Here is a 15,600-nt window from a genome sequence, read left to right as displayed (position 1 = left end):
TGCTGCAGCAGGAACACCCCGGGCAGATCACACAGGAACATGTTCAGGTGGGTCTTGAAAGTCTCCAGAGAAAGATTCCGGAACCTCTCTGTTCAGCCTGTCCCAGTGCTGTGTCACCCTCGCAGTAAAGAGGTTTTTCCGCATGTTGAGGTATGTACTGAGTGTATGTAATTACACACACCTCTGTATCTCCCTCGTGTTTCCTGGCCCTTCTGTGTTTTATTAAACCATACAAAAAGACAAGGTGATACCAAAAAGAAAATATCTGATAACAAAAGGAGATGTAAAAATTATCTAGAAACAGCGTTTGAACCCCACCTCCTTGCCAATTCTGCATCCAGGAGCAATCCCAGCACCCTCAGATCACCTTTCCAGAACTACTCCGGGCCAGCCTCTAGCGATACTGAGGACTGGTAACGTCTCAAGATGAACCATGTCACAGAAGGTGTTGCAGCAATAGCTCAGAGCTGAAACCTCTTCTGTTTTCTGTTTGACTACTGTTGGGCCCTGGTGACAGGGAGACTGGAGCTGTGCTTTCTACAACCACCAGCAACTGCAGCTTGGAAGGTGCAGCCCAGTTTCTGGTGTAAAGCAGTCTGCAGCATTTCTGCAAACCTAACAGGCCAGGCAGAAGGCATGTACTAACAATCATGAACATTTACAACCTGAGTGATTATGGGGTGGAGTCTCTTCTGGTTGCAAATTCTTCGGTGAGTTGTCTGCAAAATAAACAAGCAAATCTAGAGAAGAAAACAACCTCTCAGCAACTGGTATTAAAAATTTAACAACCCCCCCTAAATAACTATTTACAAATCATTAACAATATATATAAAGAGTAATGTTATAACCTCTGTGGAGAACAGCCCATCTTCTCTCCCCACATAAGACTAAATCGAAGGCCTGTTAAGCCAGCAGAGGCCTTTTTGCTGATTATACGCAGCAAAGGGGCAGGAACAAGTCAAAATGGGCAGAAACAAGGACAAAAAAAGCGAAACAAAGGTGGTGATGCAAGGCAGGGAAAATGGACAACAAGTTATGGACTGCCCCTGATAGCTACCGCCCTGGCTTTGGACCCGTGAACGCTAATTGTCTCTGGGCCTTATTAACGTGTCCATAAGGAGAGGGCAGCAGCACGCATTGCTGTCACGACCCTGACTGCACAGGGGGTCCCTGGAGCACAAAAGCCGGCGGCATTTGGGGGTCACTGAGCGGCCTGCTCGGACGCTCCCTCCGGGGGATCCCCCCGGTGCCGGCCGGACACCTGCCGCTCGGCGGGACGCTGCCCGGCCGGGGAACCGAACCCGCGGCGCAGCGCCGGGCTCCCGCCCCGCTGCCGGCAGTGCCCGCCGCCGGGGAACCCGCTGCGGCCAGAGCCCGCCCAGCCGCCCGCTCCCGCTCCCGCTCCCGCTCCCGCTCCCGCTCCGCCCGGCGCTGCGCCGGGAAGATAGCGGCGCTGGGCGCAGCCAGCCGGCCGGGAGAGAGCCCGCTCCCCGGGGGCGGCAGAAGAGACCTCCCGGGAGGGTAACGCGGGCGCGCACCCCATCGCGACCCCGCCCCCACACTTGCACACATGCCGCGAGCTCTTAAAGAGGAGTTTTCGCCGGGCTCGACTTCCTTCTAGTCCTTCGGTCCTTGCAGTCCTCTCTCGGAGTGCACATTTAATAAGACCATAGTACTTTTTGAATTATTTCCCTGACATATCCCTTTGCCTGCCTCTCCTGAACCTTGGCCCCTCAGTTTGCGTTGACCCTTAATAAGCCGGTCAATAGGTAAATGAAATACTGGTGCCAGTGGCAACTGGTGAGCGTGGCGGGAGTGGTATGTTAGTTCCCGCTCTCAGGTACAGTCCCGAAGTGGCCGTTCCTCGGTGCGCGGTGTTATCTTCTTGAACACCCCTCGGCGTGAGAGGGGCAGAGGCGGGAGCGCCCGGGCTGCCCGCGGCCATCGCCTCGGCCGTTCCCTCTCCCTTGCTTGGGGACCTGCTTTTATGAGACGTACAGCTTTGGGTGCTGCTCCCTACCTGCAGTTTCGGTTAAAATCTGCCTATAAAAAGTTATTGGGAGAATGAGACAGAACGTGACAGCATGTATGTCACTTCCTTAGGAGACAAGTTTTAAAAATAACCATATGGAACTAGTGTTTAAGAATTGGTTTTCAGGTGATAAGTCAAACCTCAAAACCAGTATCAAGGCTTATACTCGTACCTCTGGACCTGGGCTCTTTTGCCAAGAATTTGGTATTTTGTGAGGCAGGCCCATCAAAGCAATGAAACAAGCAGAATTAACTTTCCATCTCAATGCCCTACAAATACTTATAAACTGCCTCTTGTTTTACTCCATATTTGCTTTATGAGGAAAGGCTGAGTGAGCTGGGTCTGTTTGGTCTGGAGGAGTCTATGACAGGGTGATCTCATTAACACTTAAAAATAAAGGTGGATGTCAGGAGGATGGACCCACTCTCTTTTCCACAGTGTCCAACCACAGGACAAGGGCCAATGCGCAAAAGCTGGAGCACAGGAGGTTGAAGTTAAACAAAAGGAAAAACTACTGTGAAAATAACAGAGCCCTGGGACAGGCTGTCCAGAGAGGCTGTGGAGTCTCCCCTGGAGACATTAAAAACCCATCTGGACATGTTCTGGTATGATCTACTGTAGGCGATCCTGCTCTAGCAGGGGAGTTAGACTAGATGACCTTCAGAGGTCTCTTCCAACCCTTCCAACTTTGTAATTAAGTTGTTGGCCTTGCACATCTTTGCAAACTGAAATAAACGAGGAAATCTACGGCCGGAGTGCCCTTCTCAAAAAGTTTTCCTGCCATCTGCTGGGCTTGCTTGGTAATGACAGGGAAGAAAGATCACTTTAAATTCATAGAATAACAGACTGGTTTGGGTTGGAAGGGACCTTGCAGATCATCTAGTTTCAATCCCCCTGCCATGGGCAGGGACACCTCCCACTAGACCAGGTTGCTCAAAGCCCCATCCAGCCCAGCACTGAACACTGCCAGAAAAGGGGCATCCACAGCTTCTCTGGGCAACCTGTTCCGATGTCTTACCACCATCAAAGTGAAGAATTTCTTCCTAATGTCCAATCCAAATCCCTTCTCTTTCAGTTTTCAGCCACTACCCCTTGTCCTGTCACTACATTCCCTTGCAAGAAGTTCAGTTTAGAGCATCACATCCCCTGCACACTCTGCTGGCTGTCCCTGATGCTTCAAGAAGGAATAGGGATCTGGGATTCTCCATTCTCCTGATACCCAGCTCCTTAGCAAAGTCTGGTCTCTGGACTGGTAACAGGACAGTGACCCAGAGAATTCACCCTACCTCATTCTGTATTTCAGTAGCTGTGTGCAGCAAGGAGAAGACAAGCACGGTTGCCACAGTGTTTGCAAAGCAAGACTGATACACTGATGATTCAGCTCACAAGGAAGACTAAGCAATGAGAGGGAAAGTTGGTAAGAGAAATACCCTGTCTTGGGAGGTCATAACATCCGAACATAGAAACTGCTGACTCAAATGATGAACAGGAAATACACAATCCTCGGGACACTCCAACATGTTCTGGAAGCAATTGTAACCTTTCAATGAGAACTTACAAAGATGAAACCCTTCAACCTATGACCATTACATAGAACACAGAATGTGATGTTATTCCCACCAGAGAAATCAGTACAGGCATAGCTTCTAATAATCACCTGTGGAAGAAGTGAGTATGCCCTTTGCCAGTGAAGACATTTGGTTCTCTAAGCAGGTATCTGACATTTGCTCTCAGCTGCTGGGGACAGGTGATCTCAGCCATCCCTTGCTCCTAAAAAGAAGAGTTCTACAGTAAATCAAATAAAGGAAGATACATTACATTAAATGTATTTATTTATTTAATAGTTGTAATGTATTTTCCTTCTTGATGTTTCACTTAGTACGTTTTTCTGATTTTAAAAACCAGATATTAGAATTTATCTGAAGAATTCTGCTCCCAGTTTTTTTGCTGGTGAATTGCTATATTCATCTCTATTGGCAGAAAGTCACATAAGTAATGGAGACTGCAAAGAGAGTGACCCTTCAAAATCCAGAATTTAGTACTCACAAAAAAGGCTACAGAACACTTAAAAATGATTTAAAAAATTATTAATTTAAAAAATATTTTAAAAATCAGGAGAAAGACAAGCAGCTGAAACAAGCCCTAGCTTTACAGTATGTATTCAGACTGCCTGAATAAGGGAAGACTTATGTTTGCTTCTTAAATCAAAGCAACAGGATAATTTCACCAAAAAAATAGCAGATTAACTTACACACTTCAGTAGCTCCAGAACTGATCTAACTCAATCAGCTCACGTGACTTGGACATTAATACTTACATTTGCAGTAATACAAAAAGTAGGCATTTAATGTCTGATCTAAGGGCGTAAGCAAGTGAGGTTCACAAACACAGTGTTGCCATAAGACAAGCTCCTACTGTTATTTTTTTAAGAAAAATAGAATAGCATTTGCTGCTGCTCTTTATCTAAGCATTCCTTTCTGATACACTTAAGATATGCATGTGTTGGCTGATACACACTTGTGTGATTTAATATGAGGAACTAAGTAATGATACATCAAGAGTTGCATGTGAAATTGTCTGTAAAATATGAAGTGTAAGAAATATTTTAACCATATCAGTAAATCAAATGTATTTACATTACAATAAGCAAAGGACAAAATTTGTTCAAAAACTTTTATTTACTATAAAGACAAAAAACACCAAAATAGGTACAAATTATACTATATAAAATTGGTTCAATGGGGTAAAAACTTTTAATTAAAATATCTTGATATATTTAAAATAACAAAGGATACAATGAAGCCAAATTTCTTAACCCAGAGATTTCCATAGAATTTGCTTGCACAGTAAGGTGCTAATAGAAGTTAGCCCTTAAGCCCTGGAAGTCTTAGGAATCAGTCACATAGCAAATATAATTTCATTGTGAAAGTGAACTTTGGTAGAAGAAACTCTATAGGACACCTGAGGTAGTAGAAACTGGAATAAACAGCAGTAGACGTTATTTACAACTTAAGTACCAAATAACATTAAGAACACAAAAAATAATTACACAATACAATTTTCAGTCCAGCTTTGATCCAAAGAAAATAAGAATATTACATCACATCTCCATTTTAAAAACACCACAATTGCCAGGAAGCCGAGGGAAACGCAAACAAACTCAAATGCATTTGGACACCTAGAGGCAGTCTGAGTTTGAAATGTGGTAGGCATGGTGATCTACAAAGTAATACTGATTAGCTGAGGTTCATCAGTTTATACAGTTTACATTTCTGCCAGAAACAGTATTACAATCTGACAATTGATTTTCCAGTACATGAATTGGCAAGAGTGCATCCTTTAAAGCTTGCACATAAGAAGGACTTGGAAACAATCTTATTAGAATGAGAAATTCTAAAGTGGTCAAAAAAATAAAAAGTCAAGTACAAAACAGTTAGAGCTACCAAACTTCACATTTCAGTATTATCATTTTAACTCTTCAAAGTGTGCCAGTCTTCCAAAACAAAGGAATGTAAAATTTCCAAAAAAACATATTCACAACTAATGACACTGCTTTTTTTTTTTCTTAGTATGAGCACTATCATTCCTGTAAACTTATCTTTAAGATGTTTTACTTCCAATTTGTATTGTACATTTTTAATGTACTATAGCTTATTCAGTTTGTCCTGAGTCTTTGAAAATAACCAATTCTATTTCAGTCCAACAATCCAACTGGCTTCTGAAGAGTTAAAACATGAACAGTATTTTTTTCCAAATGCATTAAACACAATCAGTACTTGATTAAAAAAGATCCCCATATCTTAAAAAAAGCAAAAGAAAAGCTGCCATTTTCCTTCAGAATTACATGCATCAGAATCTAAAAACCTGCCAGTAAAATAATTTTAAAAACTTGTTTTAAAAAAACACACCTGCTAAAAATACAAGTTTTGCACTACAGGTGAAGCTTTACTTCACATTTTACTTTAACTTGCTTTTCAAGTCCGAGTTTTGTTTCTTGTTAAAATAAATACCTTTCTTATGGTAATACTTTCAACATTTTCAAATTAAATTATCACTAATGGCTACAGTAAATAGATGATGTACGGCAGAAGGAAAACAGCAGGTAAAACTTGTTATCAGTAGAGAATGTGGCCTCTTTTGTTGGCACCATACTTGGCACCTGCTCCCACTGAAGTACAGGACAATGTTTTCCATAAACAATAATGGGAGCTGAGTTTGCGGCCTTTAACAAGGAACTTCTCTACCCGATTTGCCAGAAGAAACAGCTATATGAAAAGAAGGCTCAACAACTTTTAGCATGATCCAGACTAAGTTGTTTTATACAGAACAATATATATTTTTTTTTAAATAACCTATACTATCAGAGCCTTCAACACTGCCTTGTTGAAGGCGGCATTTATTTTTTTTTTATTCCAGATTTCCAGCAAATCTGTTTTTAAAACTTTTGTGTCAGCAAGGTGTTCCATGACACAGCTTGCACCTTTTTCTAAAGACTATTTAAAAATATCCCCTTTAAAGTAAAAAATACAATGCAAACAAACTTTTAATTTCAAAAGAAATTACATGGCCAGCAGTAAATGCACAGTGAACAACAACTGCCTGATCTTACTTTAAGGAAGTCATAATGTTTGCTTTTTTCAAAGTATCCATCACTGAAAAGTATCCAATATTTGGATATGCTACTCAGAGAACTTGTGATTGAAAGGGACAGACACCTTTTAAGCAGTGCTGAAAACTGACTAATTGCAGAACCATCTGCTTACATCTATATGATGTGATATTGAACAGTGATTGCTATATTAAAATAGATCCTGAGCCCCTCAGCTGCTAATATTGCTGAAAAAGTGCTCCAAATAGAATAAAAATCACTTATCTGCTAAAGAATCATGCAGATTTAGGAAAAAATGCTTTTGTGTTCACCTAGAGCCAGATGTTTGGAAAGGCACAGTTTACAAATCTCTGCACAAGTTGTAAAATGTTGCATACTGAGCTTAGGTAAAAGATCTTGATTTGTCAATCACATACTTAGGTAAGGTCCTCCACTGGCCTTACATCCTTGATGTTTCTATCCTTACGGCCAGCAGAATAATACAATTTGCTGTGCTCGACTGCACTGCAGGACAGTTACTGTATATTCAGCAGAATCTTCTTCAGTATAACAGCCTTGTATCTAATTAGCTACCATGCAGTACGGAAGACTGGGTGTTTCAGCAGCTCCCTTGACGGGGGTCTGTCCTGAGGTTGAAGTTCCAAACACCGAAGAGTCACATCTTTCAAGCCAGGAGACAGATGTGTAGGGATTGATGGCGCAGTAGTTGCACTAGCAATCTGAACAAAGGGAAAACAATATTTTGGATGTCAATCATTCTCAAGACCCCTCTTTTACGCCCCAGACCTTCCACAAGCTGATTATTTTCAGCTGACAAGCTATATTTTTCAGCTTTTCTCCACTTCGCATATTTCTTACTGCAGTCTGAGGATTACATTACTGTTTCCATGTTATAAAATGGGTCTTAAGTTGCCCTTATGCCTTTTGCCTTTCAGAGTCTACCTCTCTCACTGAATTTTTCTCTAAATTTTCTTCTGACAGCACGATTCTGTAGTGACTATCTGCTAAGAACTCCGCAAATAATGCTCTTATGCCACACATACAGGTATTCTTTAGTCTACTGTTAGCTGGCATTAGCCAACATGGAGATATATTAAGCTGAGGGATGCTACATTCTGATATGCTAAGCTGGGTATACTCCCCTGCATTGTCTTTATTGTATTTCCACTACCACCCCAAAGGGAAATCTTTCTCAGGCAGACACAGATCACTCCCACCAAATTAAATTAAGCTAGAGAACACTAGAGTGGCACCCCCAGAATCACAGACACAGAATCAAGACAGTTACAACTCTTTATCACAAGTGATTTGTACTTAATTAGAACATTTTTGAATACAGCTGAGCCAGTTTGGTTTTGTGGGAACACTTTCTTCACTTACGCTAGTGAAAATGCTAGTAACTTTCTTTACTTGCAGCAGTATTTTCTTCATTCATGTCTACAGCTCAACTAGACTTTTAGAACTAAATACACCTCATTGATTTTAGTAAGAAACATAAATGCCAAAATGGATGATCTAGAAAAGAGAGAGACAATATTCGTACACAGCATAATGGTAAATATCTTTGAGCAAAATCTGAATGTGAAATGTCAGGTTTTTACCAAAGGACATTTTCCACTGTGAAACAGGAATCCACACAAATGTTTTATGGCACCCATTTTACAGAATTTTAAGAATGAATTAAAACCTCAATCTTCTGCCTAGAGGTAAAGATCAATTCTATTATCAGTGTTTTTTAACCAGCTACACTATGTATTTATATCCTAGAATAGAGCTTAGAACTTTTTCTGCATATTATTGTGTTGGTAGCCTTTTTTTTTTTTAAAAAAAGTATAATTAGATCAGTATCAGTATTGATTTTCTACTAACAGCTCCAATACAAGGAACAGCTATTGCAACAAGCCCTACAAGTTCTATACTTTTCTAAAATTCACATTGCTCTGAATGAATTAATCATTTCCTTAATATGAAATTAGTCAGTGCCTTTGTAGCATATTGGTAACAACAAGATATCTCACCTTAAATATCAGAGCAAGATGATTGGAGTGTTTCTCAGCATTCCAGGGAGGTTTAGCACAAGCCATTTCTATAACAACGCAGCCAACACTCCACACATCACAGCTCCTACCATACTGCTGACCTCTCAAAACCTGAACAGACAGACAGACCAAAGCTCAGATTACCTGATTCAAAGTCTTGTAACTCTTAAGTAATTTAGATGGAAAAAAATAAAATAAAATCATCAACCAAGTGCATTTGGATCAATATTTCAGGTTAAGAGAATGATCAGTGATGTAAATGCTGTAAGATTCACACAGCTGTGGAGAGCTAGTTAATAGAAAAGCTGGTGAGGGCAAAGCAAAGTACCTTGCAACAGTTAGCTGTTGACCAAATGGTTATTTGGGCTTTAATAACAATACTTATGATAGGTAAATCTTGTAACAAACTACTTGAAACAACTTTGACAGCAAGAAAGAAACGTCATTATTGCCACATTGGAATGATTTCTGTTCTTTGGAACAATTACATATAAAACATATTTGAAGCATTTACAGCAATTTTCTGTTGTTTAGCTGTGTGAATTAGCTTAAAGAGTTCAAATAAACTTTTTGAAGTAACTTCCAAAACTGGTTTCTTACCTCTGGTGCCATAAATGCAATAGTTCCCAACAACTGTCCCTGAAACTCCCCAGCACCTGTTCCTTTTGATGCCAACCTGGCTGCAGCTCCAAAATCAGCAATTCTTAATCTATGACCTGTGCTGTCAATTAGCAAATTGGCACCTGTCAACAGCATAATAAAAATACTGCTAGTTGGGTTTCTATAAAGGCAAAAAGATAAACAGACTTTCTCTTCCCTCCGCTTCAAAACTATAAATAGCTTGATGTTCCCCACCCCTAACAAAAAGGAAATCTAAAAATCAAGGGGAAAGTATAATAATGTCACTTTTCTGTTCTGCCTGAACAATTCTGTACATATATTGAGGCTGTGTGAGAAATTTACAGAAGCAATCAAACTTTCAAAGTAGGGCAAGCACAGGATTCTGGAACAATGCCTGCAGATGGAATAATGAAAGAAAGAAAATAGTGACCTAAAACTCTGGCGGTTTTCATTGCCTACAGCTCCCTGTGAAATGTAAACTTATTTCATCCTTGAGAAACTTTGACTTGTCTTGAAGAGAACTGCAGAGCAATTGAAAGTTCTCCTACGTTAAGAAGAAATAATAAAGACAAGTATTTGCCACTGGTATCTTGCTACTTATCTGGATCTCTCCAGTTCATGGACAGCTATTAAAGGGATATTAAAGGACAGCTATTAAAGGGACAGATATTAAAGGGAAAAGTTAATTAACACTGGAATTTCCTAAGAAAGTTCACATTTCGCTCAAACACAGTAAAACTGTGTTTATGTTCAGTTAGAATGAAGGAAGAAAATGCATCATAATATTCCTGTATGTTAGAAACCTGACTCCTTTATCTTGGCTCGTTCACAGATTTTACTATCATTTCAGTGTAAGCATTCACATTAATTTAACTAGCAGTCTTCAAAGCTACATGACAACTTCATATTTTATTTGAACAAATTGAGAAAATCAATTTTTTAAACTATCAGCACAGGTAGCAAATATCCCCAGGCATGCTATGAACATTCTGATTAATTTCAGTAATTAAAGGTTAAGAATGATCAAACAAACCAAACAGAAATGCTACTATTGAGATGGTATCTGAGAGAAGCAATAGGACTCAAGCCACATGAGATGCTGCTTTCTGAATACTCCTTTTTAAAAGACATTAGGTAATTCTCACCTTTAACATCTCTATGGATTATCTGATTCTCATGGAGGTAAGAAAGGCCACGTAACAGTTGTTCCGTGTAATTAATAATAACTGATTCTTTGAAGGCTCCGTATTTACTTAACAAATGAGCAACTGAACCCCCTAGAAGATAAAAAAAAAACTATTTTATAAACACTTGTATTTTGTATTAGTAGAATGCAGCACTGCTTCCTAAAGTTGGAAACTGGTATTCCTAATTTGTACACAGATTTCTGCTTGGTTACATACTTGGTTACTTAATTACTTTCTATCTGTACACATTAAAGACATAAGTATTTCCTCTCTTTTCCAAAACTCAAGAATCTACGTTATATACATACTCAAGATTTTGGATTCCCATTGTGACTCTCAAAGTATTCTAATACAGTTTGGACCTGAATGCGGTAAAGACAACTCTTGACGTTTCATTACCTAAATAATGTTATTTCAGAAAAATTATAGTTCAAAAAAAGCTTAACACCTTGAGTTTTGAGAAAATATTTTCCACACCATTGCTTGTAATAACACATACTTGGGCTTTTCCTGTTAACATTTTAGTATTGTGAAGTGGTTCCTGCCAAATAATGCAAGTTAGGGTGCAATGCTTTATTTTATAAGAAATCAGGATGTATAACCACCAACTCCAGTCTTGGCAACAGGATGGCACAACATACAATCCCATTTGTAAAAGTAACAGGGTGCCTTCTTAAAAAACGGATATAGACTTTCTTGTTCCTGCTGTATACAATAATGAAAATAGTTCACTATTTGTTACTAAATTGCCACTTCATACATTTAAGATTTGAACCTATTTTTCCCCAAAGCATCCTGCCTACTAACTATTTTTAGAAATTTACTGTCTTCTTAAATGCCTTTGCATGTCACCTCACACACTTTTTATGAAAATATTTGGGATGAAGGCAAGTGACAGGTATTCCTAACTTTCTAGCAAAGTTATTTTAATAATAACTTAGTTACACAGGTACACCAAAAGAGCAACAGATTGATGTGTTTCCAAAGGAAGTGTCTCTCTCAAAGTTTCTAATTCCTCACTTAGATTCAGAAATTGAGGAAAAATTAGTAAAACTTTTGTTCAGGGTTTCCAGCTACTTCAGCCGTATGACAGACTAGGTATAGGAAATTCCAATCAATGAATGAATGCATTGGTCAGAATATTGCTATGACAACCTAAACTGTTCTGTAAGTAGATCTTTACACTGGTTAACAACAATTACAATACAAATTTAGCAAACTGAAGTGGTGCAAAATGCAGCATGAAACTACATAGCTCAAGGCTCAACTGCTATTTTCATTTTATTTGGCATAATAGTTGTTTACCTGCCATCCATTCAATAAAGAGGTTATAGTTGCTCTTCTCACATGTAGCACCCAACATTCGAATAATGTTAGGGTGGTTCAGATGACTCATCATCCTTATTTCTTCTCTCAGTGCTTCAACTACCTCTTCTTGCTCAGATGATGTGTTCCTGACATATGTCACCTGTTTTGAAACATGGTGTTCAGACTTCCCTTATGTAATTATCAGCCCCGTAACCCTCCCCTTACATACAGTAACAAGAAAGGGCAGTTTTGCACCCCTTTTCACCATTTGGAAATAGCAAGTATCCTTTTATCTCAAGTCTCTTCGGCTGAGAATCTATCTCCATGTGAGTTAATCATAGAAAATTTAGAGTGAATTTCTTGGGAAATACCAACAAAGTGGCAAAACTTTACTCTTCACTCTCTGCTTAAACTAGGAAATAATTTATTTTTTTTCTGATATTGAAGAAAAGGAAGAAAGATAAGGCCTGAAATGGGATTCTGACAGTGTTGTTGGTTGTTAAGATTTTTACCAGAGAAAATGTGCATATAAAAAAAATATAGTATTTTCTTCATTTTAAGGAGAAGTGAAAAAACTGAAAATACTATGCTAATGCCATGAACATAAAGACTTACTATGTGTTACATGAGAACACATGACAGAGAGCAAAGGAACACATGTGAGAGCAGAGAACTTAATATTTAACACTACCAGGAAGTATTGAAGAACAAGCACAATGTATTCAAGTAAGTGAAATATTTACCTGTTTCACAGCCATTAATGTCCCTGTTCCTACATCCTGAGCTTGGTAACAGGAAGAGAAAGCTCCAAGTCCAATTTGCTGACCTTTAAGCCATTCTGCATCTTCTCTGTAATGGTGTTTTGCTTTGGTATGTCCAGGCAGGGTTTCTGGGGTCTGCAAAATAAATTCCAAATCAATTCCATGATTACTAGCATGCATCTAAAATGTGGACATTCTGGAAGGTTATGAAACATCTTAGCTTATATGCTTCTCCTCTGCCTTACAGTACTGCATGCTATACATGTTTCAGCTGAGACCAGAAGACCTGTATATTCCACAATCCACATACTCATACTGTATGTAAGAATAGAAAGTCTCCTCTATATTACTACCTGAAGGTGAAAAGCAAGATTTAGGGACACAAATAGGAGCAATACTTTTTTTTCTATTCATGACCTCACATTTAGTTTAAGTTTTAGTTAACACCTACAGTAAACACAAGCAAAATCCTATTGCTTTCTTCTTACTGCTGCCATTTTACACTTTACATCCTTTTATCTCATGCAAAGGTTCACAAATAATACACTCCCTATTCTAATTTCTAATTTCTCATGCTTTTGTCTACTTGCAAACAAAGACATTTTTTACAGCTTCTAAAGTATCTCATCTTCTCTCTCAAGATGGGCCAATAACAAGACCTCCTCCAACTCTGCACTTTCTTGCAGAAACTAGTTTGGTTTTATACAATTGCCTTCAAAGTAATTCAGCTTTAAGACTCACTTACAGCTCTACTCCTCCTTAAAATCTTTGCTCTAATTTCCTGGTTTTCTGACTTTTACACCTCCTTCTTTGTCATTCTGGTAGACAGTTGGTAGATGACATAGTCTTTCTCTTTCCAATACCTTCTCTAACTCACTAATAACAATGGGAGGATTCTGTTAGCACCCTCAACTGGCAGACTGCTTATGCTCCTTCATCTTTTATGTAACTTCTGAAGTATAATGGCACTGCTTTACAGATTCATTGAACCTCAATTCAGACTAATTGAGCTAAATTTCCATAGGTATACTTACATCCTGCTGAATGATTATGATATCTTCTCCATTTTCAACCTGTAGTTGGGGAATTATTGGCAGGGCATCTTGCGACGCTGACATCGCCATAGCAATAGCTAAAGCTTCCTCCTCTTCAGCTTCCATCTTTTCCTTGCATTTTTGGTTATGATTTACATCATCTTTGTAAGTATCATCATTTTCTGCCCGCTCAGGAGAAAGAACTGCAACTTCAGACTTGAATGTAACTGTGCCATCACTTGTTGGCATAGAGGCCTCAAGTAGGTCCTCAATACTGGAATTGAGCTCTGCATTAACATCCAGTCGACACTTTTCATCAACTGGTGTGAACACTGTCTCTTCACTTGGTATAACAGCACTGCTACTACTACCATTATTGACATCACACTGTGAAATATCATTCAGGTCTAGTGTCATACTGTTTTTTAAGGTTTCTCCCTGCTTGTTTGCATCACTGGGGGTGGGTCGTGATGGCTTTGGCCTGTGTATGTGACTCGATGGCAATGGCCTGGCTTGGGTGAAAACTGGAGAAAGTTTCTCTTGTTCTTTATTTTCAGAACAGTTTCTCTGAAACTGGAGAGAAAGTTTCCTCTGTGTTTGAGGAGAAGGTGAGGGGATTTTGCAGGGAACAAATCCCTGAGGTCTAAGTTTAGAGACATCTGTTACAGTGCCAGCTGGTACAGATGGATTTGAAGGAGACAGAAGCACTGGGAAGAGTGACTGGGAATGGCTGGATGGGGAAGAAGAGTTCAAACATTGACTGGGGGGCTTTCCTTTTGTTTGAATGGCTGGCTTTGGTTGCTCAGTGGTTACTGATGAAACAGGAAGTCCCACAGCAAGGCCAGCCAGCGTCTCAGAAACGTCCTCTGGACTGGCACTCAGTTTTTTATCACTTAAACCCTTCCCACTTTTCCCTGATAACTGGACAGTATTGTTAGGTGTATTATTTTCTGTAGTTTCTGGAGAGTTATCTGGTACAGGTAGCTGCAAAAAGTCTTCATGTTGGCATTCCCCAGAGTGCATTTCTTCCATGCCTAGCTGGATAGCTTCTGCAATTTCCATTTCATCTGCTATTGCCATTAGACGTCGACGCATTCTTGCGTAATGAGTAGAGCTCGTCACACTCAACATTTCTAACAGCTTTACAAAAACATGGGGCACTCTTGCCACCATTCTTGCTGCACTCAAAAATACTCTCCGTGATAGTTTACCAACCATTGAGTGGGAATTGTCAATTGACTGTAAGGCGAAAGTTAGGAGGGAGAGAAGTTTCTTATACCTAAAAAGAGAAAAGAGGTATTTTATACACTGATATGCTCCAGTTAGTGCCAAGAAAGCCATTTACAAGCCATAATACAGGATTATGTATTTAGCTGTCAGTTCTGAAGTAGAAAGGAAACTTATTGTTGCACTGGTGCTTAAAAATTGATTCACAGGTCAGAATTTTTACAAAAACGCAACCATCTGCTCCATAAACTAAGCACTTTTACATTTAAATATATACAGTTTGTTTACAGGAGTTAAAACAACTGTTTTTTTAAATAAATCACCAACAACACATCCAAGTACAATGATTAATAGTCACACAGTGTAAGCAAGTACCTGTCTACTACGGTATCAGCCTGTAGAACATCTCCACAGACAATGTGGGGATAAAATTCACCAGGAAATTCCAACAGAAGTCTGTCTGTTAGACAAAGTCGCCCCAATAGTGCTTGCCAATTGCTAGATTCAATTTGGGTTCCAAGAATACAGTTTAAGACATAATCAACACCACCAATACCAATGGACCCTGTAAAAAATGTGGATAAAATAAAATTAGGTATGTTCATAATCTAAATTCTGACCTAAATAAATATCAGAACTCACACAGAAATACACCTTGTGTGTCCAAACTACCCCGCTCCCAAACTGCTGCAGTACTATTCCCTTTGCTATGCTGATAATAGATAAGTCCTGTATTTTAAATTTAAGACACTTCCGTATATTTGCTTGCAATTATAATTCAA

At 39.3% G+C, this 15,600-nt stretch overlaps 1 protein-coding gene across 2 annotated transcripts in view; it reads right to left on the bottom strand.

Annotated features, from left to right (window-relative positions):
- Positions 1-4,691: 4,691 nt before the first annotated feature.
- The window catches only part of MAP3K1 (mitogen-activated protein kinase kinase kinase 1), a 54,223-nt gene continuing 43,314 nt past the window's right edge, over positions 4,692-15,600 (bottom strand). For both annotated transcript variants that reach the window (XM_051643106.1, XM_051643107.1), the window contains exons 13-20: positions 15,194-15,383; positions 13,592-14,870; positions 12,540-12,692; positions 11,794-11,956; positions 10,447-10,578; positions 9,281-9,423; positions 8,660-8,791; positions 4,692-7,360 (exon numbers count right to left, since the gene is read on the bottom strand). In XM_051643106.1, the coding sequence (XP_051499066.1) occupies positions 7,211-7,360; positions 8,660-8,791; positions 9,281-9,423; positions 10,447-10,578; positions 11,794-11,956; positions 12,540-12,692; positions 13,592-14,870; positions 15,194-15,383 (2,342 nt within the window). In that variant the 3' untranslated portion in view covers positions 4,692-7,210. The remainder of the gene's footprint in view (positions 7,361-8,659; positions 8,792-9,280; positions 9,424-10,446; positions 10,579-11,793; positions 11,957-12,539; positions 12,693-13,591; positions 14,871-15,193; positions 15,384-15,600) is intronic.

Source organism: Apus apus, chromosome Z (assembly GCF_020740795.1).
Source record: "Apus apus isolate bApuApu2 chromosome Z, bApuApu2.pri.cur, whole genome shotgun sequence".
Lineage (NCBI taxonomy): Eukaryota > Metazoa > Chordata > Aves > Apodiformes > Apodidae > Apus > Apus apus.
The sequence above is the reverse complement of the archived record's forward strand: the minus strand, read 5'-3'. Positions and strand labels throughout refer to the sequence as shown.